The sequence below is a fragment of the Schistocerca gregaria genome, chromosome 3 (genome assembly GCF_023897955.1).
Source record: "Schistocerca gregaria isolate iqSchGreg1 chromosome 3, iqSchGreg1.2, whole genome shotgun sequence".
Classification (NCBI taxonomy): Eukaryota; Metazoa; Arthropoda; class Insecta; order Orthoptera; family Acrididae; genus Schistocerca; species Schistocerca gregaria.
In genome coordinates, this window is record NC_064922.1 from 233,208,386 (window position 1) to 233,234,749 (window position 26,364).

The following is a 26,364-nucleotide window of genomic DNA, read 5'->3' on the forward strand; positions in this document are numbered from 1 at the left end:
AAAGGTGCTGGATCATCCTCTTCTTTTATGAAAACTGCATACAAGCTCTTGGATTTAGCTTGAGTTGCAGCTCCAGAAAGAGACATATGCTATTGGTCGTGGTGCTCAGTCCAATGGCTTAACATTTTTCTTTCCATTGCCTCCGTGTGAGATGCAGTCACTTGACTCATACTGAAGTCAGTTTAACAGTAGGAAGTTTTTCGAAATGGTTCTGCATTGTAACAAGCAGCTGTCACAGTGGGTTCACTAAGTCGCAAAGCATGCTGAATGTCAACAATGCACCCACTTTTCTCATAGCGATCCAAAGTTATCACTTTGTTTCTAACGAATACCACCTTCATACATATTTCTTTTGCTCGACAGGCTCACTAAATTTCATTTTACTAAAATTTTTAGATATAGACATGGTCAAGTGCAACTTCACAGCTTTGTTGACCTGTACCGATGAGTCATGTATCCACAAACATGACCGAAGATGTGCATTGAGATGCATTAACACAGTTTTGCATTTGTGTACTGTTAACAGATGGCAGCAGTGGACTTAAAACTAAATTCGTATATGCGTGAAAATGCGTGTAATGAATCTGCATGTAATGGGTTGTCACAAATATGTATGGGCTGCAACACACTCATTGGCCAACCAGTGAGATGGTGGACCCAGGCAGAATAGCACAGGGTCCCCTTCAAGGACTAATCCTCAGCACAATTTACAGTATACAATCACCAGCCAAGACATTATGACCACTAGTTTAATAGCATGCTGCTTCATCTTTGGAATTCACTAAAGCAGTGACCTGGTGTGGCACGAGACTTCTACTCACAGGCCACACAATTGCTGTAAATCATGGGCTGGCGGTTTGTGGGTGCAGAACTAGCTCCTGATAGTATCACGTTCAGATAGGTGAATTTGTTGGCTGAGACATCAGTGGGAGTTCACTATCATACTCCTGAAAGGTGCCAGTGCTATCAGGGAAGACATTAAGCATGAAGGGTTGTAAGTGGTTTACAATAATGTTCATTTAGTCCTCAGTGGTCACAGTGATTTTGATTACTATCACAGGTCCCATGGCCTACAAATGTGAATGTCTCTGAGCATAATACTACCCCCACTGGCATTCATCGGTGGACTTGTGCTTGTTCAGAGTTGCTGTTCACCTCGGTGGGGGTATACTCCTACACAGCCATTGTCTTGATATAACAAATACTAAGAGCTATAACACACATCATGCGGTGTAGTGGTTATCATTGCTGGTTGGCATGCTGCGAGTCGCCAGTACATACCCGACCACCACCAGTAGTTCCTTATTATTTAGTAGTTATATTTCTGCAATGTTCTTGAAATAACTCATGTTTGTAATTTTTATATATTCTGGATTGTTCAGTATTTGCCTGAATACCAGCATTGTGGAATATTTGGTGCTCTTATAAATTGTTGTGTACGACTTTGTACACAATGGTAAGGAGAGGCTACAGAGTGATTTCTTTGTAGGAAAGTTGGACAGGAGCAGAAATGATAAGTGAGCCAGTTAGCACAGCAAACATAAGATTTATTTAACTTGTATTTCTTCAAGAGTATGAAGACTCATTACAAATAACGCAACAAGAAATGAAGCCCAGTTCTCCATATGAACAAGGATGAAGCTTGCTGTTCTAAACTTGGACAGTGGTGTAATAGCAAAGAGACTCCAACTGCAAGTGTGTTGAGTGGCTGCTGCCGGCTGTCCTATATTGTGACGGCAGAGCCACTTGAGGTGTGGCTCAGCAGTCATGCTCCATTGGGTCTGCTGGGTCCCGTAAGACTGCTATTAGGCCCTTTCTCCAGTTTCCAGATGTCTCCTGAAAAAATACAGGTCATCCATTTCTGTCGTCGTACCGTAGTCCATCCTGACCCAGAGCTCTACTTGAGTACCCAATACTTCAGAGTTGTTGCACAGTCCTGTTTTTTGAGTCTTACTTTTGATAAAAAGCTGACTTTTTGATAAAAAGCTGACTACAGGTTGCCTCAAACAAATGTATACACACTTTGAACTGTCACAGGAAATTTTTTTCCATTCTACAAGGTTAAATTTCTGTAAATGGAAAGATTAAAGGCAAGTTTGAAAAGTTAATGTACTTTATTTGTGACTGATTTCCAGAATGGTGATCTTCAGAATCAATACATTTCTGAGCATGAGTCACCATTGACTCCGTACATCATACCAAAGTGTCCAATGTGATTTCTGCACAAACTGCTTGAATCTCACTCCACAGTAGGTTCACGTTATGGGGTTCTTGTGTGCACATCTAATCTTTTACTGTGTCCCACAAGAAGAAATCGAGCAGCGTAGGGTATGGAGGAAACTCAGTTTGCCTCGTGCATCCTATGCACTGGCCTGTCAAATTTTGATACAGGTATGCCCCTATGACAACATGATGAGGCTCCATCTTGTTGGTATCAAAATTTTTCATTATCTTATAACTCATGTATGGCAGGGAATATGGAATCAACAAGTGGTGGTAGATACTTTTCTCCAGCTACATTGCCTTCAAAGTGGAAAGGTCCAATTAGCCCCTTGCAAACGAATTACAATTCACAGTCTTTTCACCTGTAATGTGAGTATTATCTTTAGCCCAATATACATAATTGTGCCATATTGACAATTCCATTAAATGTAAATTGGGCTTCATCTGAGTAAATTATGCTACCCATAAATCCCGGTTCACTTATTACATCTCCTGAATCCATTCTGAACAATCTAACCTTCAGTCTGATACGTTGTCATTGAGATGTTGCACAAGCGTTGGGATGTACTCATGAAACATGCCTTTCTTCAGAATGTGTAGCACACAACTAACACTTAACAATACTCTCGTGTGCCACTTTTTGTGCACATTACACACTGCTCCGTTGTTATGTACACACTAAAACACAACAAATATTCCGTGATAACCAAATTTATTTGAACTTTTTTCACTCAAAACAAAACTGAAGTTCGACTACACAACACTTCGCTGGCTGTAGCGCCAAAGAGAAATCAGTCACTAGTAGAGAATACAAGTCCAAACCACTGCCAACCAGTCGATACCGACATGTCGCAAGTTTCCAGCCAGGGAGGTCACACTACGGTTCGGTCATCGTGAATTCAGCAGCCGGGTAGTAACACAGTCATTGGCGAAGACTGAACTGGTTAAACGGGTTCAGGGAGCTCGTTTAAATCTGGAGGTCCGGCCAATCAGTGTGTTGGTAGATGGCGCCCTTATACGGTTGCTCATCTGCTGGCAAGGGCAGTGCCGTCAGGGTAATCTGTATCGATAGTGGTGTGTATGCTGCCGCTAACCCCACGATGACGTGTTCACATCATGTGAGGCGCCAGAGGTACTCGCTGTGTGCTGCGCGTTTTGTAGCACGCCACGCCAAGTTGACGGCTGTGTGGCACCCGATATGGCATGTGCGAACTTTGAATTTGACTCATAGACACGTCATTGTTAACTTTCAAGGTGGTGCTATACCATACTCACTTCTCCACTGTCATTGAACCATAACAACATTCTGAAACTTCTGGTACCATTTAATCACTTACTTCCACACTTCAAAGCTCAAACATACAGTCATCATGTCGAGGTTACATCCCTGTCACTAACTGGATTGCACAGCTGTTGTTGTTGTTGTGGTCTTCAGTCCTGAGACTGGTTTGATGCAGCTCTCCATGCTACTCTATACTGTGCAAGCTTCTTCATCTCCCAGAACCCACTGCAACCCACATCCTTCTGAATCTGCTTAGTGTAGTCATCTCTTGGTCTCCCTCTATGATTTTTACCCTCTATGCTGCCCTCCAATACTAAATTGGTGATCCCTTGATGCCTCAGAACATGTCCTACCAACCGATCCCTTCTGGTCAAGTTGTGCCACAAACTTCTCTTCTCCCCAGTCCTATTCAATACTTCCTCATTAGTTATGTGATCTACCCATGGATTGCACAGCAAGAGTGACAATTCTGCTGCCACCTGTTGAAGAAATATAACATTACTTTTGCCCAGAAGCTGAACCATGTAGAACAGGAAATAAATTTTGTATGACAATGCAGAGCGTGTGTACATTTTTTGACATACCCTGTAGTAACATGCAGAAGCTTAATGCATTCTGCTTCCATGCACACACCTCATGGGGGTGTGGATCAGCCTACTCTTCTTTGTATTTACTGGACCCTGATCTTGTCCTGACTAGACTGTGGGTGGCAGGTTTATGACTTGGTGGAGCCTTTGGCTTTGTAATTGTTGGACCCATTACAACGTTGTGGAGTTTTTCTGGCAACTGGCACCTTCCGGACTAGATCCAAGCACAGTCTTCTTGAAGCACGGATCTTAACTCTTCAGTTCCATCGATACCAACTCTTTGTCTCCTGTGCAGTTCCCTGATCATCCAACATATCCCAGTCTTTTTGCATACTGTGGGCATCTACCTCCTGATACATTGCCTCTCAGTCCTCTCTCATGATCTGTGCCTCTCCTCCCTCAAATTTGCCCACCTTCTTTTCACATGCAACTCTCACCCCTGCCCCTTTTGGCATTTGTTATATTCAGTTTTTCTGGAGTTTCAGGGTACTACCAATTTTTACACTGACGGCACTAAATGTGTGGATAAGACAGGACATGCTTTTACATCTCCTGCCAGTCAGGAGCAATGTTTGTTGCCAGGAAAAAGTAGTATTTTTTTAGTGGAGCTGACAAACATTGACAGAGCCCTCCACTTAATTAAATGGACCTCCCTTATCGGTGTTTTAATACACAGTGGCTGAATGAGCAGTCTTCAGACCATCTTGTCGTGGTCTCTGCAATTCATCGCCTTCTCGCTGAACTTAATCATATTGACTGCATGGTTGTGTTTTTTTGGGCTCCCTCCAAGTCATATTGGCTGGGTATCTCAGGGAATGAACAGACTGACTGACTGGCTATAGTGATTACTTGGCCCCATTTGCTTTACTGCTCCCAGGTGCAGACTTATGGGTGCAAATAAGATCTCTGCTCACTCAGATATGGAATGACCTATGGTTGGCTAGATGGCAGTGGGGAGAGGAGACTTTAATTCACTATAGTTCAGTCAGTTCGCTTGATATATTTGTGAGCTACATACACAAGCTTTCTTTATAAAGCAGTCTATCTATTAGTGAAAACCACATCAAAATCCCAGCAGTAGCTTCTGTGATTAGTCGAAATGTACAGAGAGAACTGTGGCAGGGGACTTCAGTATATACAAGGGGTCTCTCCTAAGAGCCGTAAGGTGCATTGTCACTAAAGTGCGCGTCATTTATGTTGGCGGCAGAGTTTAGGTGCGTTCTGCGCATCTGACGACACAAAACACAGTCAGCCAATGAACAGAGAACGACGTTGCCAGATCTCGACTGCAGTGCAGAGCACAGACGAGTGTCTTCAGTTTTAGAAATGTTCAGTCATCAATAAAGTAATTGAACAAAAGCAATGTTTTGAAAGCAGACTTCCTTTTATAGACAGTTTGGAAAAAGCATTCTTTATACCAATTTCTTCATATTCTATCAATTAATTAAACCAAACAAGCAATAAACCTCCTAATTCAGGTGATAGCAAGGAAAGGTGTTTGTATTAATCTCACGAACCGCTTTTCGCAATAAAGAACAGCGGTAATTGTTTATTTCCTATTGTACTTTGACGAAACATAAGTAATTTATAGTCAGGCGAACAATGTTTGTCAGTATTTTACGTGACATGTTATAGTCCTCATGGAGTCATATTGCCAGACGAGTTGTGTTAGCGTAACGTTTAAGGTGTTGAGCTAGTAAGTGAAAGGATGTGAGTTCAATCCTTGTGCAGTGCTTCATATTTTCTTTATTTAAAAACAATATCGAAGTGTCTCACTTCACGGATTATATTCGTTTGAATGCAATTTTTTGACATTTCTAGTGCTTTGTCTCTTCATTAACCCTTTCGCTGCTGCAGACACATGCTCCCCGCATTCCGCGCTGTGTGTGATTTTGTCATCACTGCACTGCTCGCCTGTGCAGACACATGGTGTTCCGACTGCTTTGACACTCTTATCATTCGATTTCACAAAAAATTTTGGCCAGAAAATTTGATTTTTACACATCTTCTTCACTGATACCTTCCCCCCATAAATGACAATTTTGTTTCAATGTTCACCGCAGTTATTGTGCAGCATTAAATGTAGTAGACTATTGCACGAAATTTTGAAGAGTTTGCAGAGGTAAAAGTTCATAGCGTATACTTTCCGTATGGTCGATTTTAGTTGCCACAATGTTGAGAATGAAATGTGGACAAGATACCAAAATTTCATATAAAATTTACTGTATAAAAATATCTCAATTAATTTAAGTACCACATATGTGTCGTATGTAATATTGAGAAATATTCCGTATTTCGCGACTGTAATAAAAGTTTTATTTACACCGGGCGCGAATGATAAGTGTCAAAGCAGCCGGAACACCATGTGTCTGCACAGGCGAGCAGTGCAGTGACAAAATCGCGCACAGCGCGGAATGCAAGGAGCACGTCTTTGTTGCAGCAAAAGGGTTAACGCGGCTGTGGTGGCTTTACTAATGAACTGCGCGCTCCCCCCAAACGTAACCTTGTGAACTATACTATATTATGGCGCTGCTGCTCTTGGCGCGTGTGTCGTGTGCAACTGGCAACGCAGCAATCTCCCGCGTCTGGGTGGGCATGCGCGAACCACCAAGATAAAAGAATTCAACTATAGCATTTCAGCAGATATTTGCAATTTTGTTTTTTCATTGTGTAACTGGAGTCAGCCCAAAGAATGGTGCACATCATGTCATTCATGTGATGCCCATTGTCAGCAGAAAGCATCAGTTTGTTTCCTGTTGCAAACAAAATTATTTTCAAAGTAGTTGGAACTTTCCCAAGTTAGTCTAGTGGGATATCTGTTTTATCAGTTTGTATTAACAAGGATATTGAAACACAAAGAAAAATCAGGACTCCAGCAGCGATAACTCTGTCCTGGCTCCCGCACCTTTTGTTAGCGCCAAACGTGCAACACTACTGAGTTGCTGCTTGATTGCTGTTAAGTCCTCATGTTTTGCTGTCCCTGTTAGTACATACTGATAAAACAAATATCGTACTAGACTAATTTTGGAGTGCTCTATTGAATAGGAATGTAAAATTATAATTTAAAAATAATTTTGTTTGAAATAGGAAACAAACTGACACTTTCTGTTGACATTGGGCATCACAGCATCACATGGAAGATTGGATGAGGGGTATTTTGTGTATGCTGACTCCAACTAGTGACCTGTTCTGGCTTTCTAGGAGACGAGGTACTGGCAGAATTAAAGCTGTGAGAACGGGGCGTGAGTCGTGCTTGGGTAGCTCAGTCGGTAGAGCACTTGTCCGTGAAAGGCAAAGGTCCCAAGTTCGAGTCTCGGTCCGGTGCACAGTTTTAATCTGCCAGGAAGTTTCTTTTCTGGGTTTGCTTGGTAATCACTGAGTATCTGAGGCTGGACAACTTGTCTGGCATAGCTGTAATTTGGTTATCGGATGTTTCATAGAGCTATACATGAAAATTGGAAAACAGCATTAGGCAAATGAATACCATCTCTTTCATGTATACAAGCAGCACACACCAGGAAAGTTCTCAGGAGTGATGAATGATATGTTTCCTATTTAATTGGTATTTGGAATGAATTCCCATGGCAATTATGGGATTAGATCATGATGTAATTAATCTGTTTTGTACCAACGTAATTATTCAATCCATTTGTGTGTGTGTGTGTGTGTGTGTGTGTGTGTGTGTGTGTGTAATGAGGAGGGTAAGAATTGTAGAGGGAGACCAAGGCATGGATACACTAAGGAGATTCAAATAGATGGAGGGCACTGTAGTCATTCAGAGCTTAAGAAGCTTGCACTGGATAGATCAGTGTGGAGAGCTGCAGCAAACTGGTCTTGTGGCTGAAGACCATAACAGTAACTATAGACCCCTGAATAGAAATCTGTGCCCAGTGGTTGTAAGAAAGCACAAGCCACATATCTACCAGAAGGGTAGTTGCAGTGAAAGGTGACAGGAAGCAGAAATTATTCAGTCCATATCTCTCAAATCTCGTGACCCGTGGTGTGGGGAGCTGTTGGATACGACAACAAGATTGATGTAATTGTTGGAGTCAGATTGCTTTCCATTGTATGGCAATAATGGTAAATCCTGTTCCCAAACCCTTCATGATCCCAGTACCAAATGGCATATTCCAACTGGAATGCAAGACACAACTCCGCAGTTCACACCGTAAACTTGTAGGAATCTATGGATCCGTATCCGGCCTACTGCATTGCCCATAAGGCTTGTATGGAATACTATTGGATGACATAGGTCCATGTGATCCTACAGCCAGTAATCATCATGAACTTAGATAGCATGTGTTTCAAGCACGGCAAGAAATTCCTCAAGACGACATTCAGAGGCTATTTGCTGCCCTGCTACAACAAGTTTGAGTGTATTTGTGCTCAACTGATGTTGATGGTGGACTTCAGTTCTGAATGTAATGAAAGTTTAATCAATTGATGCCTATTGTGTGGTAAACATCTACACAATGTCTAACCATAAGCATGTTTACTACTTCACAAAAGAAGTGAGTTAGCTGATTTTAGAACTTCCTCTTTTGAGTGTTCATATACAGGTTTGTGACAATGGTGAAAAAGGGTCTGCCCTTAGCAACCAAACTGGTTTCTTCATGGCAGGCTCCATTAAAGATAAAATAGATAGAGGTTGGGATGTGTATAAATAGCACCATCATCTTATCATTGAATTTCTCATTGTCCAGCTTTTTATTCTCTTCTAGTGGCACCTCCGCTGAAGAGGGGAAACAATGTCAATATTGAAAAGAATGTTAGTGTTGTGAAATTTGAAATGACTGCACTGTTGTTGAAGGTCCTGTGGGTTACAAATATGGTGTTGACGTTTACCAACATACATGCTGAGAATGTCTTTCAGATGCTGGGAAATACCATATGTTTCTTAATAAATAATGCATGATGTAAATTGTAAATCTTTCAGTCTCAGTGTGTCTGCTCTGAAAGAAACATTTCCATTTGCTGTGTGAACTATTCAGCTTTATTTTCTATTTGACTTTCAGGCCTCTTTTATTAATAAAATATTTGATTCTTGAGTCTCTGTTGTTCTTTTGTAAACAATGTGGGTAAGTGCTTGATGGTGAATAGTAACTGTGAACATTTTTTCATTGTAAGAAATTAATACAGTTATTATGACAAAATGATTAAGAATTATATGAGTTTAATTGTGTGCCTTCAGACATCACAATCATGTCTTGGACCTGACCTCAGCAATACGTTTTTCTGGTCTTCCAAACAATGCGCAATTGGAAATGGCACCAATAGCTAAGCAACGAAAAGAATCTGAAGTTACTGTTGCTCTACAGTCTGAGTCTGGAAGCAGGAACATGGGAAGTTTTGTGCCAACAGGTGATTATGTTTCAACAATAATCTAGGATGAAAGACTAATGAAGTTTTCATTTCACTCACTGTGTTCTTCGCTCTCTATTTTAGATAATTTATGGGATATTGTGCAGAAACTTTGTCCAGAAGGAATAGATATTAGCTCGAACCCTGTGGTGATATATATGCGTTCAGAAGTAGTGGGCGTACAGAAACTTAGAGAAACAACATTAAGAAATCTGGGCATAACTGGAGGTAGAGCCATGTTGAGGTAACAGTCTTTCATTGCAGTAACCACTACCATTCAAAATTATATTTTTCTGTTTATTAGATTTTAATTTTGCAGGTTGATTCAACGTGCACCAGAAGAGCTCCAGTATCAAGCCAATGTATCAGCTCCTTTACCACACAGACCTGTGGAACCTGTTACTAAAAAGGCACCTGAGATTGCTAAATCCCAACCAGAGCAGTTAAAATTATCACCTAAGGAGTTAAAACCCCACAAAGAAACTTCAAAGACAGTTGAATCAGCAATAAGGAATGTTACTAGTGCAGACATGGAAGGGTGTGTGCATTCCACAGATGTAACCAATGTACAGCAAGTTACTACTAAAATTGAAGAGAAAAAAGAAAATCAGGACACATTAATTGATTCTCAGAGGTGTACTGAAAATAAAACAGAGAAAATTGATAGAGATGATGCTTTGAAGATGGATGTTCCTGTTGACAGAGAAGCTGCTCCTACCACAACACATTGTACAGATCCAGGTCCTGAACCTGTTGAAGAAGAACTTATTCTAGTAAGATGTTCATCTTTGTGAACTGGTGAAATGAGGTTCAAAAGTCATATCATCATGCTCTGTTTGAAATGATGGGTTGGCTATTTCCTTATAACTTTATTTCAGTAATTGATAAAGATCTAAAAATGAAACTAGTTTTTGATTCAAATATCCAAAGTTTGAATATCATAAAATAATGTTATAAGTTTTTGGTGGAAATCAATTGTGATTTTCTGTGAGGAGAAAAATTTTAATGTTTTTTTACCAGCACTGTTGAAGTGCTTTGGCTTTTCATAACACTGTGATATCTGTGTAAATAAGTTTTTGTTTCTTTTTCAGTTAGGTGATAGAAATGCCATTGCTTTCAATTCTGCTTGCGTGCAGAGTGCTGTTTATGATGATCTCCCAGATGATTTTTTTGACCTGACTGTAGAGGATGCACGGATATTACTGAGAGATATAAAACGTCGAAGGTAAGTTTGCAGCTAACGTTAAATGAGAATTGTGGTTTTTGACTGTCAATTTGACAGAACATTATTACTGAGATTGATGTTACATTTATGAACACAGCATCTTCTGATGAAAGTTACATAAACACCAACTTGCTCCTTTAATTGTGGGAATGTCAGTTTTCTACATCTACATAGAGACTCCGGAAGCCACCATACAGTGTGTGGTGGAGGGTACCCTGTACCACTACTTATCATTTCCTTTTCTGCTCCACTTGCAAATAGTGAGGCAAAAATGATTGACTGTATGCCTCCGTATGAGTCCTAATTTTTTGTATCTTATCTTCATTGTCCTTAATTGCAATGTGTGTTATAAGCAGTAGTGTCATTCAGCAGTCAGCTTCAAATGCCAGTTCTTTAAATTTTCTTGAAAAGAGCTTTGCCTTCCCTCAGTGATCCCCATTTGAGTTCCCGAAAACTCTCCATAACACTTGTGTGTTGTTTGAACTTACCAGTAACAAGTCTAGCAGCCCACCTCTGAATTGCAGCCCACCTCTGAATTGCTTTGATATCTTCCTTCAATCTGATCTGGTACGGATCCCAAACATTCGAGTAATACACAAGAATAGTAGGATGTTTGTTTTTTAATATTATCTTTACAGGTATGAGGTAAAGCTGTTAAGTTTGCACAGTGATAATTAGTAGCATTCATCTGTATTTATGTCCTATACACTGCTGAACAAAGCATATTCAGAGATGATGCTTCACCATCAGGTTGTAAAACTTTGTTCATGAAGTTAAAACACTAAAAAAATCTACCAACAATAATAATTAGGGCGTTCATAAGATAAAATGGAATAAAGACAATTGGAATATGGGTGCTCATCTTACATTACAATCGGTATCAGTCCATGGCTGCCCCATCTCGCAGCACACACTATACCAGGCTTCGTCTTGCTTCTCTAGTGTGGTATCAGAGTGTCAAGTTGACACTTATGCAGGGTTAGGGGGTTGTTGTGAAGTGACATGCGTAAAAGAGACATAACAAATTTATAATCATGTAAATGCCCTAAAATAATTATACAAATCCACTAAAAAATGTTATTTCGTTGTCTTGTACATTCGGAACATTGCTGTGTTTCTTTTAAAGAATCTCCATTTCTTCTAGCAAGTAGAGGTTCCTCCCCTTCTTTTATGTGTGCAAGATTATGGGTGGCATGTCCATGAAATCTAAATGATCCGGGACAGTATGCACTCCTCAGGAGTTCACTTTCTACTTTTACCAAAAATGCCTTCAAGTCTGCCCAGTTCTGACATCAATCTGAGACAAAACATATGCAGGCATTTGACTGACACAAACAGATTTATATCTCGGTGTGAAGTGTCTCCACCGAACTGCCTCACTGACCATATTTGTAAATGGGCACAGTGGACTGCCAAACGGAACATCTGCTGTCAACTGCCCTAGACTCGGGTAGCAGTATTTAAATGGCCCCTTTCTCAGACCTGTATTACTTACTCGCTCTGTTGTTTAACAATTTACAATCTTCTTAAGTTTTATATAGATAGTTAAGTTTGCTCTAAAGTTTTAGCTTAGCTGCATTTAAACTTTGCCAGCTAGAATCTTTAGAATGAAGTACATAGTAGAACATGACCTCTGAACTGCCTCTTTAAGACTCCTTGTAAACTCTGTTTTTATTACAGCTGTATTACTGCATGCATGTAATCGAGTGTTGCAATTAGAACTTTCTATTACAAATACAAATGATACTTAATCTATCATGATATTTTCATTCCTTTTTTTTTTTTTTTTTTTTTTAAAGCTGGTAACTTGAAAACTAATATAAGTAGCTTATTGATGTTACTTATTTAATGCGTTTACGTCAAACTGTGGTTACATACGGATTTTCATCTATGTGACAGCTTCAACTTTTCATCCAAAAGCAGATTTTGAACAAGTATTGCTATAATCAAGCTGAGACCTGTAACTTTTAGCTGTGACATACATTTGCATATCCTGAACAATTTTTAGCTTTGTAGTCTTATTATTCAGTGTCACTTATTTTTTTCTCAAGCTCGTATATTTTGTCTAACATATTCATCTGATCTTTCTGAGACCTTACAATGTTAATATTAATATACTGAAGCATACACTGATGAAGTTTGGAAAATTTACTTTAATTTTTAGTTTCATTCTTAGATATGGTGCAATCCTTTTATGTTAAGCCCAGGCAGGTGTGTTATGACAATGTGGTGCTGGTAGTAGTGAACTGGGGTAACCCCTGGCACACATGCTTGCATCTGCACCTCTTAAAATGATACAGCACTTGTTTTGCCTTGTCACCCTCCATTTACCTTTTTGAAAAATTTATTTTTGAACAAAATTAAATATTGTAAACAAGTGATGTTACTATAGCTGACTGCTTTTAAATGGAATTGATTTTAGCTAAATTATCCTTATTAATGTCCCCACAAAGTTAACAATATAGAAAAACATAATATAGTGGCTTTTTACAACCAGTCTTTACCTGAATGAGGAACGCACAGAAGCATTTCACTCCTTTATAGCTTTTTTTAGTACTCATTTAACCACAACTGTAAGCACTGTGATGTGTATGTCCTTATGAACCACTTTCACTAAAACATTTAAGATAGATGGAGGGAAGTCACTATGGTTTGTGTCCCTCTGACAGTCTTACAAAAATGGAAAGGGGAAGAGTCACTGTTGTTGGTGTCCTCCTAGCTTCGTTCTCCAATACAGCATGTAGGATGCCTTTCATGGAGTCTCCACATCCCTGAGAAACAGGTAACATACCCTAAGTTTCTGTTCTCAATTTATATCTAAGGGAGGACAAAACACATTCCATACTCTTAATTTCCTTCTATAATTAATTTAGCAGTTATCAGAAAGAATTTTTCTATTTTAAAATTTTATTATTTGAAAAAAAATATTATTTGGGAAACTATTGTTAACTTTTTCAAAATAAGTTATTGGCAGTATGTTGCTACATAAAATTGTAATGTTACTCTAGCTCACTTTTACATGTTACTTCATTATTGTTCAAATGGCTCTTAGCACTATGGGACTTAACATCTGTGGTCATCAGTCTCCTAGAACTTAGAACTACTTAAACCTAACTAACCTAAGGACATCACACACATCCATGCCCGCGGTAGGATTCGAAACTGCGACCGTAGCAGTCCCGCGGTTCCGGACTGAGTGCCTAAACCGCTAGACCACCGCGGCCGGCTTCATTATTGTACTTGAATCACTAACTTTGCATTTTTTTTAACTACAGCCATTATGCTTTGAAAGTCAGCATATGTCTCTTTAAATGTCACATTTTGGGCTAGTTTGCAATTCACTTCATTACTTTAGATGTTGCTTTACTTAGCAAAACGAGTAACCTTTGTAAGCTCCGTCTTCATATGGCTCAATTATCATATGGATCAGTATGCTAAAGGAGTCATTTGTCCACCAGCAGTTACTTGCTCTGTTACACACATAATTAAAAGCTGTTTTCATTATAACATACCAGTACTCTACAATTCACATTTCTTAACACATTCGTTTATCTGTATTGTTGTCTGTGTATGTCGGTATTTATCTGTTAATTGAGCATTTGCTTTAAGCAAGGTTACGTGTTTCTCAGTCCTATTTTATGAGACAGGAGGGAATTACATGCCAATTTCCACAATTTTACCATATATATCAGGCTACTGACTTCATTTCTCCTATTTCCCCCATTTTCATTTATTAATATATTTCACTTTCCTACATATCCGATGCTTCTTTCTCCCATTTATCTTCATCAGCTTACTGACCTCAGTATTTACACGTATTTTTGGTGTGATCCTCACACCACATTTGTACATCTTCAGTTAGTATCAAAACACTTTGTCTTGCCTCTATTGGCACCATATTAATACTCTCTATCTGCAGACAATCTTACTTCCAACATGAAAATTATTAATTTATGCACATTGTATCCTTTCAGATTTTAGGGCTTTCCAACTTCAGTTATTTCTTTTAATGCAAAGTATCTTTATTTTTGTGGATATTTCGTATTATTCGTTAACTTGTACCATTATTTTTCAATCATTGATGCTAAGAAGTTAACTGTTATTTGAACATTTAGAACTTGCTGTTGCAAATTACCTCTTATATTCTCTTATAAGTCGTCATTTGGGTGTAGTCATTTTCGGGAATCATTCTTTCTTACTAGGAATATATTACAAACTAAAAGCATATGGAAAACATGAAGGCACATATTCCTTACTTACTATAGATAAATAGAAGAAGAAAATGAAACTTGAAGGGGAAAAAGTTTCAACTAGCTGGGACTGCACAGTGCGCAAAACTGTGTGTCCACCAAAGAGTGGAAGACTCTCTGCAGAATCTAATTACTATCAATTTTGAAAAGGGTTCAGATCTACAAGGTTTCATAGATGTATTCCAATCAGTATGCGTTTGCATGAAGCTTAGCTATTTTCCTGAATGCTTCTTGATTAACAGCTTCCATTCTCACAACATACATCTTATAAAGTGTTTTAAAAATACCTGTCTAGGCTTTACATTCAAATGGCATGTATATCCATTAACTTAACCAAACGTCTTTGAGAATACTGTGTGATGAGTGGTGAACATTTCCCCTAATTCTACTCTTTATCAGAAGTCTGCTCTATTGACTGTATCCTAGCCTCTATTTCTTCCAGAATATGGTTCTCTTCTGTATTAGCATTTTGCACATTATTCCTAAATTCAGTATCTTCCTGCACATATCCCTTATTTCTCATTACTATGTTAGGCAGTTCCCATGCTTCATTATTACTGCCCCCATAATTTCCAATGAAAAGCTCCATAATCCCTTGAGAATCTGTTCTGTTAAAGTTAATACTAAGTGGCTCTGATCAAAGTCACTCTTTCTTTGCTATTTAGTTAAAAGGGCTGTACCAATCAACATTTTGACACATAACCTTAACACAATTATACAAAGTGATCTATTATTATGTTACCTGTACCAACTAAAATAAAAGATTCATGTTGCACTGACCTAGAAACTTTTCCAGTAGCACCTGTTACCCTTAAACTGCTTACTTTCATGACAGTTAACACCTTCTTATTGAGAACAGAATCAAAGAATGTTTGGGCTAAAGCACTGGCTTCGCCAGCACTGTCAGGAAGACAATGCACCGTTATTCTTGAGATGTTAGTTCTTGTAACAGTGTGAGTTATTCTAGTTTGAACAGGTTTCCCATAAAATTGTCTCCAACTAAAGTAAATTTGTTCAGTTGCAAGTACATTTATGAGTAGATTCACAGGGTCATCAAACACTACATCTGTTTTAAATCAAAGCACTTGATAACTTCCTGTCACATCAGCTAAACTGTTCTCTACCTCTGAGCAACTGCGTCCCTGTGCAACATTGCTACCTTTAATACTGTTGTCTGCTTTTACAGTTTGACAGTTTGTGGCAAGTCAATACAGCTAATAGGTTCCCTGACCTCATTATTATTGCTACTTCTTTCATCTTTACAATTCCTCCTCCTCAAAACCTTGCAAAACTGACTCTACTTCCTCTACCAAAACTTCAGCCTTCAGATTGCCATTATTGTCATCTTCATCCTCATATGATTTAGCCCACATAATTTGTTCTTCCCCATTATCTGTAGCGTTTTCTTTTTCCTTCTTGTCCCATTTTTCTCATGTGTGTCAAATTCTGTCAGCTAGATAATGAGAGTGGTTTAGTACATTACTGTTACTGTCCTGTTATCGGTTGGCGTGTGCTGGCTTTCTGTGGGCTGTTTTTTGTTACTGGCTGTGTTACTGCTTCCACCTGGTGAGCACCAGTTTCCTAATAGATGGTGTATTATGTTAATTTGATTCAGAATTAGATCGGGTAGCATTCTGCTCTCCATCTTGTCTCAACTATACATTATTTATATTTCTGCCTTCGTCATAATAATTGCTGCGAAAGCACAGTGGCTGTCTACCTCTTCTTCATCTAAAATGGCATTCCATTCTTCTAACATTCGTGTTCCCACTGTCATTATTTCAATTGTTTATATGACTGTTAGAGGACCTATTACTACTCTGCACATGCCCCACAACAGCAGCTACTCTTCCCACTTTCTCTAGATACTCAATTAACCTAGCCACATTATCTCTAGGTGCGGAAATGATTTTCTGCCAATACCAAAGCAGTTTATCTACTAGTCCCATAATCATCCTTTGTCCTTTCTGGTTTCATCTTTTCTGTTCAGATGTGACAGCTGTGAAACCCACTTTCCACTGGGCACTGGTGAGTGTGTGCAGTAGCCTGCAGTTCCTCAAGTTTACAGTGGCTAATGTTCACAATGTAGTTTCCACACTCTCAAGCAAATCTTAACACTGTTCTTGCACTGGTTTCAGCATATTTCATTTCAGTATCCTGCTAGTGTCTATCGAGTTCCCTATTTTGTACAAATCACTTTCACAGTACGGTTTGTCAGACAATGAACCATATCTGGGGTGGCAGGTAAATAATCGAATGGTTGTTACTTCATTATGTCATGACACTTGAATGGTCTGTGCATGCTTTACACTTACCTTCACTGTTTACAAGAGCCTGAAAACTATTTTTGTCGTCAGCTAGAAAGCAGTGGAAAATAATTTCCAGTTTGCAAGCCCGCATTCCTCATTGTGCTTACTGAAAGAAAATGTTCCTAGTTGTCGTTTATTCAGTTAGATCAGGAGCTATAACTGTAAGTAAAAGTTTTTGAGTTTTAACTGTTTAACTGTTTGATATATTATGTAAAAGTCCATACGCACAAAATATAATATCTCTATCAGGAACTGTACTACTAATAGTTCAGAGGTGACATCTACAGGCAGTTCCACATCAAATCAAGCAGTTTCATCATTATTACGCACAAACAGTTACTTCCATGAAGTCTAAGCAATCCAGGATTTTCAGACGTTTCAGCAACAAATGTTGAAAGCTGTGCAAACCAACATAACAGCAGCTGTTCATGAGTACATATTTAGTACCACCCCCATTCAGGACTGTAGCCTAGTGGATCACCCGCATGGGAGACAACCATGACACTCTTCCATATTCTGGCCCTAGAAAACTCGAACCTGGCACACATGGTAATACGCACCAGGAACACCAGTGTGTACATGCTTGTAGGGAACAAAGGACATGTGGACACATACATGTGGCACATCAGGTCAGTTGACACACTAAAGTGTTTTGAATGTCATCATAGCCAACTGACAGCATCATTACCGGTGGTACGCACTGCATTAGAAAGCCCACCATTGCCAGTTCCACGTGTTCAAAGATATAACTTGCATCCAAGAAAACCAGTGGCAGTTTCAGTGGATGCAGACTTAGAGATGGACTCTTCATGCAGCTTCTACAACCACAGCCAATGATGCACACATTGCCATGTCCAAGTACGATGGTGGATGTTCCCAGTTCCTCACACCAGCCAGTGGGCTTAAGTGCAGAGACACAAACTACACCACTAGTTCACATCCTGAAACAATCCAGAACACTTCCAGCAATAAACCTCCATTTCAGGGAGGGGGGAGGGGGAGAACTGATATCCTGGTCAGAGGTTTCAAAAGCCCGCCAGAGAACATAAAACTAGACCTGGCCTGCAGGGCAGAGCTGTTACATCTATCAGTGCCACCATACTAGCTGCAGTGCCACACATAATTCTGCCAGCCATTTATGGCCTATAAGTTCTGCCATGCAGTGACTCTTTGGACTTTATATGTAGTGCCATCTTCCAAAGCACTGTAACTACAAAAATGTGTGTGCCTGGCCACTGCCTAGGCCAAGAAGATATAATTGCTACAAATAACTTGGAAAAACATTGACACTGTAATCAAAACCTGTAAGGAGTACTGCTGTATGATTTACAGGTTGTTGTTGTTGGTGTGTGTGTGTGTGTGTGTGTGTGTGTGTGTGTGTGTGTGTGTGTGTGTAGGCACATAGCTTAGTGAATCTCTTCGTTTATTCTGTGTTTGTTCTGCTACACAGTATGTGGCTATTTATATTATATATTAATACCTTCCTGTCCCCCTTTTTCTGCAAACGTCAGATTTACCACCACCTCCCTCCCAGGGGTCACACCACTCTTTGGCAGGTTCATGCTTGGCTACCACGTGGCCCCAGCCTTTGCAGCATTTTTTCCCTTCCGCGCTGCATGTCTATCCTCTTGCTATTCTTTTCCCCTCCCTTAGGGAACATGTCTGGGTAGTTACTGGAAATGTTCTGCATGGTCTGTCACTGATGTAAGAACAGTTTCACCTTTGTTTTTTTGCTCTCTTTTCCTTTCTTTGTTTCCCTTCTCCTCTCATTCGTCCACTTTGGCATTTTTCTTCTTCCTCCCTGTGCGCTCCTGAAGGCCGGCCCACATGTCTGATGCGCAACAGGTGACTGGGTAACGCGTAATTTCCAGTGCTGGGTTGACAGGTACGGTTTGCTCGTACCCCCTGGTACAGGCCAGACCCAGGGAGGGATGATTGCCTGAGCTGCAATCTTCCCAAATTGCTGATTGGTCCATCTGTCAGGTGTTCGGGAGGTGTGACATCACCTATGCCAGGTGCACCCCCTTGTGAAGGGAGCCTGCAGTTGGAAGGAACACGCCATCGGAGACGCTGGCAATCATGGGGGATTTTCTCGCAGTGAGTCAACCATCTTCCCAATCCAAAAGTCTATGAAACTTAAACATAATGAGGCTAATGATTCTAAGACCCTTCCTGCTGCACTATGGTTCCTCGTAGTCTCACGTACTGAAGATCGTCAGTCATTTACCATGGTCAATCCATTTATTATTCAGAAAGGTGTTGATACAATTCTCGACCCTGTGAAATCCTGCTCTCGTTTATGGAATGGCACTTTGTTTTTGGATACTGCTTCTGATTATCAAGCACAACAACTGCTTGCTGCCTCGCTTCTCCATGGCTACCCTGTTCGGGTCAAGGCCCATAGACCTTTGAATTCTTTGTGTGGTGTAATGTACACCAGGCTGTTTGATGGTCTAGCCGAGGCCGAAATCCAGTCTTACCTCTTTGAACAGGATGTCATTGCCATCCATCATGTAATGAAAAATGTAGATTCCTCCTTAGTGCCCACCTGCACCCTTTCCCTCTTCTTTGATAGAGTGGTACTTCCGTCCAAGATCAAAGCAGGCTAGGAAATTATCACAGGCTGGCAGCACATTCCAAACCTGATGTGCTGCTACCAGTGTCAGTGTCATCGTTTTGATCACACTAAAACGTCTTGTTGACACCCAGCCAAATATGTAACCTGTGATAGGGATGCCCACGAGGACGATTGTCCGCCGCCTCCTCCCTGCTGTATCAACTGCAATGGCGGCCATGCCTTCTCCTCTCAGGATTGTCTCTTGTATCTTGATGAGCGGGCTGTCCAACAGATCTGATAAAGGAAAAAGTGCCTTACCCAGTAGCTCGCAAACTACTGGCTAGTTGCAAACTCTGTGTTCTCCTGTTTGGCACCTATAGTTCTGTTCTTGTTACTCCTTGCTCCATGAAGGACATGGCCATGCAGACAAGCAACCTTAAATTCAGCTCTGAGGTTGTGAAACTGCCCGGTGTCAAGGTAGCATTGCATCCCCCTCAAGGTAGAGTTACATCCCCCTGTCCAGCTGTGCAACAAACCGTCAAACTCTCACCTCAAGGGGCGAAGCCACCAGCTACACAACCGATGGGCCGGAAAGGACAGGAAGAGTACTCCTAAGTAGACTTCCTCCATCCCTCCAGCCAAACACCACCAGAGTCTTCCTCTAACTGGAAAGGCTCAATGTAGTCCACCAAAGGCAAAAGGTCTTCTCCTTTGCCAACTCTAAGATCCTCTTAGGCAGTCTCGCCCCGTGGTACCTTAGCCCAGCCCGCCTCCATATCACCAGTGCACACCACCAACCGGTTTTCAGCATTGGACTCCGTGGACCAACCGCACAAGCAAGCCATGCTTCTGTGAACTCCATGGAGCAGGATCCTCCTGCTTCTGTGCCCTGTAGTAGCAACTTTACACCAGCTGCCAATCAGCAGCCACTGAGTTGACACCCCTACATCTCTTCCTCATCATGACGGTCCTTCAATGGAACATTCGCGGCCTTTTGGTCCCACAAAGAGGATTTACGGCTGCTTTTAGCATCAGAGCATACCTTTGTACTCTGCCTTCAGGAAACAAAATTACGCCCTCATGACCGCTTTGAGCTTTCACGTTATTTAACGATTCGTTTTGACCTTCCCCCTGAGTTTGGCATTCCATCCCATGGGGGTGTCATGCTGCTCCTACGGAATGACATTCATACTGACTACCAATCTTCAAGCTGTTGCAGTTTACCTTTTTCTTCCCCACCTAACTTTTTCCCTCTGTACCATTTATGTACCTCCGTCATTCACTGTCACCAGGCTAAACTTCCTACACCTTATTGGGCAGCTTCCTCCCCCATTTTTGCTACTCGTTGACTTTAATGTGCGTCATCCCCTATGGGAGTTCTCCCAGGACCTGTCAGAGAGTTGCCCTCTTGGCTGATCTTCTTAACCAGTGTAAGGCAGAAGAGGGTAACACTGGAGCATCCACTTCCCTTTCCTACTCCTCACACACCTATTCCAATTTGGACCTATCCTTTTGTACTGCCCAGCTTGCCCATCATCTTGAATGGTCTGTTCTTTCTGACACCTACTCGAGCAACCATTTCCTGTGTGCTATCCTTTTGCTGACTCCTACCCCATACACGTGCATGCCCAAATGGCAGCTTATTCTGGATGACTGGCAGCTTTACTCCTCCCAGGCGACCTTCGAAGAAAAAGATTTCCCCAGTTGTGATGTCCAGGTGGAATATCTCACAAACGTTATCCTTACTGCTACAGAACATTTCATTCCTCGCAGTTCCTCTTTACTATGTTGTGTCCCAGTCCCTTGGTGCACTGAGGCATGCCGTGATGCAAGTTGCACACAGAGACGTGTTGTCTGCGTTCTTAACCTTCATACTACGATGGCAAACTGCACTACTTATAAACAGACTGCAAAGTGCAAAGTGTCATTGCGTTCTTTGGAACAGCAAAAGAGCTAGCTGGATTTAATTCACTAGTTCTTTTAACAGCTCCCCGCCCCCCCTTCCTCTGTCATGTGAGCCAACCTCCGACAGCTCTCTGGGACCAAGATCCAGTCCCCAATTTCTGGCCTGAAAGTAGCAGATGATGTTATTGTGGACCCTATTGCTATCTCCAACACCTTGGGCCACCATTTTGTGGAAGTTTCGAGCTCTTCTCACTATCACTCTGCCTTCCTCCATCGGAAACGAGTGAAGGCGGCTCGGGCGGTACCCTTCTCTACTCCAAATTGTGAGTGCTACAATACTGCCTTTACTATGACGTTAGCTAGATCATGCTCTTAGTTCATCTCGATCCTCGGCCCCAGGGCTAGATGCCATCAACATTCAGATGTTGCAGCACCTTTCTCTTTTGGCAAGCACTTTCTGCTTAACGCACACAACTCTACATCTCGACAGAGGGAACATTTCCCGGGCGCTGGCATGAAGCCACCATCATACCCATACCTAAGCCCGGTAAGGACAAAAACCTTCCTTCTAGCTACTGCCCCACCTCTCTTACCAGCTGCGTTTGAAAGGTGATTGAATGTATGATTCATGCCCGGCTGGTACGGTCGCTCAAGTGTCGCAATGTACTGACGAATGCACAGTGTGGATTTAGAGCGTTCATTGGTTGACCGTCTCGTTACTTTGTCCACCAATGTCATGAATGGTTTTGTGCGGAAATCCCAGACTGGCAGTGTTTATCAATTTGGAGGAGGCCTACGACACATACTGGAGAACTGGTATCCTCCGTACTCTTTATACGTGGGGCTTTCATGGCCACCTCCTCTGTTTCCTTCAGGCATCGAGTTTTCAAGGTGCATGTGGGTTCTGCCTTGTCGGACACCTTTACCCAGGAAAACGGTGTGCCTCAGGGTTTTGTGGTGAGTGTCATCCTCTTTGCTATTGCCGTTAACCCTATAATGGCCTGACTCTCACTGGGCATCTCCGGCTCCCTTTTTGTTGACGATTTTGCCATCTATTGCAGTTCTCCATGGACCTCTCTCACTGAGCAGCGTCTTCAGTGATGCCTTGATCGTCTTTACTCCTGGAGCATCAACAGTGGCGTTCACTTTTCCACTGACAAAACCATTTGTATGAATTTCTGGCGATGCAAGTGGTTTCTCGCACCATCTTTACGTTGTGGACCTGTTCCTTCGTTGAAACTACGAAATTCCTGGGGCTTATGCTCAATAGGAAACACTCTTGGTCCTCCCATGTGTCTTATCCGTCAGCCTGCCGTACAAGGTTCCTCAACGTCCTACATGTCCTCAATGGTACTTCCTGGGGTTCTGATCAAACCACAGTCCTCCGTTTGTACTGGTTCCTTGTCCGCTCGAAACTCGACTATGGGTGCTTTGTTTGTGCATCTGCATGCCCATCCCTCTTACGCCATCTCAACACTATCCACCACTGTGGTATCCATTTGGCCATGGGCACCTTTCACTCTAGTCCAGTTGAGAGCCTGTATGCTGAAGCTGCTGAACTACCACTGTCCTACCGCCGTGACTTTCTCCTCATCAGGTATGCATGCTATTTGTCTGCCATGTATGGCCACCAATCCTATGTTTCCTACTTTGATGATTTCTTTGATCGTCAGTATGGGGCACGTCCCTCTTCTCTGTTACCTCCTGGAGTCTGCTTGACACTTGATATTGCGGCTTAACTTCACACTACCTGCAACTTTCCTGGTGGATGTGACCCCTTCACCAACTTGGCTTTGTGAAGCGGGCCATGTTAACCTTGGTCTTCATTCGCTTCCTAAGGACACTACTCCAGCCTCGGTCTATTACCTTCAGTATCGTGACCTTTGCATGGAACTTCGCGATAGTATCTTTGTATGCACTGATGGCTCTCGGACTGACAGTGAGGTCGGGTGTGCCTTCATCATTGGCACCCGTGTCTTTCGCTATTGCCTTCTGGCACACTGTTCAGTATTTACAGCTGAGCTCTTTGCCTTGTTTCAGGCCATGGAGTACATCCAGTGACAAAGCCTTTTCAATTGTGTTCTCTGTTCAGACTCACTCAGCACCCTTCAAAGTCTGTGTGCGTTGTACACCGCCCATCCTTTAGTGCAGCGGGTCCAGGAAAACTGTCACTTGCTCACTATCGGTGGAGCCAGTGTGATGTTTCTGTGGTTCCTGGTCATGTTGGTCTGCCAGGAAATAAGACTGCTGCCAAGGCTGCAGTTCTTGTACCTCAGACCATGAGTACCTATATTCCTTCCGATGATCTGTGTCGCCATCTGTCAGGAGGTGGTGTCCCTTTGGCATCGCCAATGGTCCTCCCTTAACGGGAATGAGCTGTGGCTTATTAAGTCTCTCCCAGCAGCTTGCACGACCTCCTCTCGGTCCACCCTCCAGGAGGAAGTCATTTTAACTAGGCTGCATATTGGGCACTGCCTTTTTAGCCATAGTCATTTGCTAAGTGGTGCTGCCCCCACCACTTTGTACACATAGCACCCAAGTTTTAACTGTTCGCCACTTTTTGATGGAATGCCCATTTTTTAATCATTTACGTTCCTGCTTGGGTTTGCCATCTGATTTATCAGCCGTTTTAGCAAATGTCGCATGGGCTGTCGACCATGTTTTACTTTTTATACACCAAAGCAATGTGGCAAAGGCCTTTCATTTTTAGTTGTGTGTTTTTAGCCCTTAGCTGTCTTCTACTATGTCAATTGGGACTGAAGTATAGTCGTTTTTTAACTACTTTCTGCCTTCGTGTTTCCTAGTTTTGACTTTGGCATGTATGACCCCAGTTGTTTTTTTTTGCACCCTAAAGAAAATCAAAACCAAAACCAAGTAGATTTACCACAATAAAGAAATAGAAGCTTTAGGGAACACTTTTCAGTATAAAGTATAGTAACATACTCATATTACCATTATAATTTTAGTATATTTACTGTAAAACAATAATGCTAACATTTTGATCATATTGTTGTAATAAATATGTGTTTTTCACAGAGCTGAACTGGAGGATGCTCCAATCGCAACGTCTGCCATGAGGGAACTGGAAGCGTCAAAGCAGGTGCTCAACAACTTGGGCCGGTACAAGAAATCTGTGATACGAATTTACTTTCCAGACCAGCTAGTTTTACAAGGCACTTTTGCTCCTCATGAAACAGTCAGCACTGTGGCACAGTTTGTAAGGGGCTTCCTTTGTGATCCTGAATTACAGTTTTATCTTTGTAAGTTACAGCAGCTAACACTTCGGTAATTTGCATGTAACTACACAAAATATTAGATTGGTAGTAACACGAGTCTCTAATTATGATCTTTTGTAAACTTCCTGTTATGGTATTGATATCCATTAATCTTGCAAATGAGACCACGGACAGTGAGTAAATACACATTGAAGGGAGAGAGTGATTTCTGTAATTGAAGATAAACTACGCACATTGTACATTTACACAAGCAAGCACCCCCCCTGCGGGTTCGGGGGTACGAATAGGCCCGCGGTGTTCCTGCCTGTCGTAAGAGGCGACTAAAAGGAGTCTTCAAAGTTTCGGCCTTATGTGATGGTGCCCACTTGGGTTTGACCTGCCATTTTCAAAATTTCCGTTGTTAGTGCGTGCCATTTGGGGAAGGACGCCTTACGTGGTGTTTTTCTATTAGTCCATCGTTCACCTCCATCTTGCATGCTATCTATTGTCGTGTGGAGGGATTTACACCCCATGTCTTCTGGGTTGCCTCCTCGTCTTGTGCGCAATCCCCTTCTTAGCGCCCAATGCAACTGTGGACCCTTTCAACACCTAAAATCCAGCACGGTAGCCAGTCCGTTGTGGTTGGGTCGTCATGTACCCTTTTGGTGGTAGCCCCCTGACCACGCAGGGATCGCACTACAGATGCCAGAGCTGTTTCCTCCCCATGCATGCCAAGGAGTATGTGCCCATCTTGTCTGGGGCACGGGGACTCCGGGCAATGGGATATCGGCCAGGTACCCGTTGCTTTGGCTGGGTGGCGCCCTTGGGGAGAGCCCTCGTTCGGAGTAGGTGGCATCTGGGCGGATGTGGCGCAATGAAGCGCAATAAATCTCACCAAGCTGGTGGTCGCACTGCCACCAGCGTCTCTAAGCGAGGCATAATTGAATTTGATGTTGCACAATATGATCCTCAGTCGTTCCCCTCGTTGGCTGCGCCATGGGAGGGACGCAGATCTAGTGCCAAGCAGGAGCCTTATGTACCACAATACCTTGTCTGCAGCAGGACTGATGGTGACTCCTTTCTTTCGACAAAGCCTATGTTTTTTGTGGAACACCTAGAGGATAAGTTTGGGGAAGTGGCGGGTTTGTCTAAAATGAGGAATGGGTCCATCCTCCTCAAGACGTCCTCCCCAGCCCAGTCACGGGCGTTGCTCTTGTGTGATAAGCTGGGAGACGTCCCTGTTACCGTCACTCCCCACAGTAGCTTAAATATGGTCCAGGGAATTATTTACCATCGCGACCTCTTGTTACAGTCCGATGACGAGCTGAGAGCTGACTTGGAACGACGTGGTGTGCATTTTGTCCATCGTGTGCACAGAGGACCCAAGACCAACAGGGTGGCCACCGGTGCCTTTATCTTGGCCTTCGAGGGTGCTGTATTGCCTGAGAAG

General features: G+C 42.0%; 1 protein-coding gene across 1 annotated transcript in view; it reads left to right on the plus strand.

Moving 5' to 3' along the window:
* Window positions 1–26,364, plus strand: part of LOC126356018 (tether containing UBX domain for GLUT4-like) — a 61,738-nt gene that overhangs the window by 22,746 nt on the left and 12,628 nt on the right. Inside the window, exons 3-7 of the mRNA XM_050006669.1 lie at window positions 9,284–9,453; window positions 9,538–9,697; window positions 9,773–10,226; window positions 10,545–10,678; window positions 24,736–24,959. Coding sequence (XP_049862626.1) covers window positions 9,284–9,453; window positions 9,538–9,697; window positions 9,773–10,226; window positions 10,545–10,678; window positions 24,736–24,959 — 1,142 coding nt within the window. The remainder of the gene's footprint in view (window positions 1–9,283; window positions 9,454–9,537; window positions 9,698–9,772; window positions 10,227–10,544; window positions 10,679–24,735; window positions 24,960–26,364) is intronic.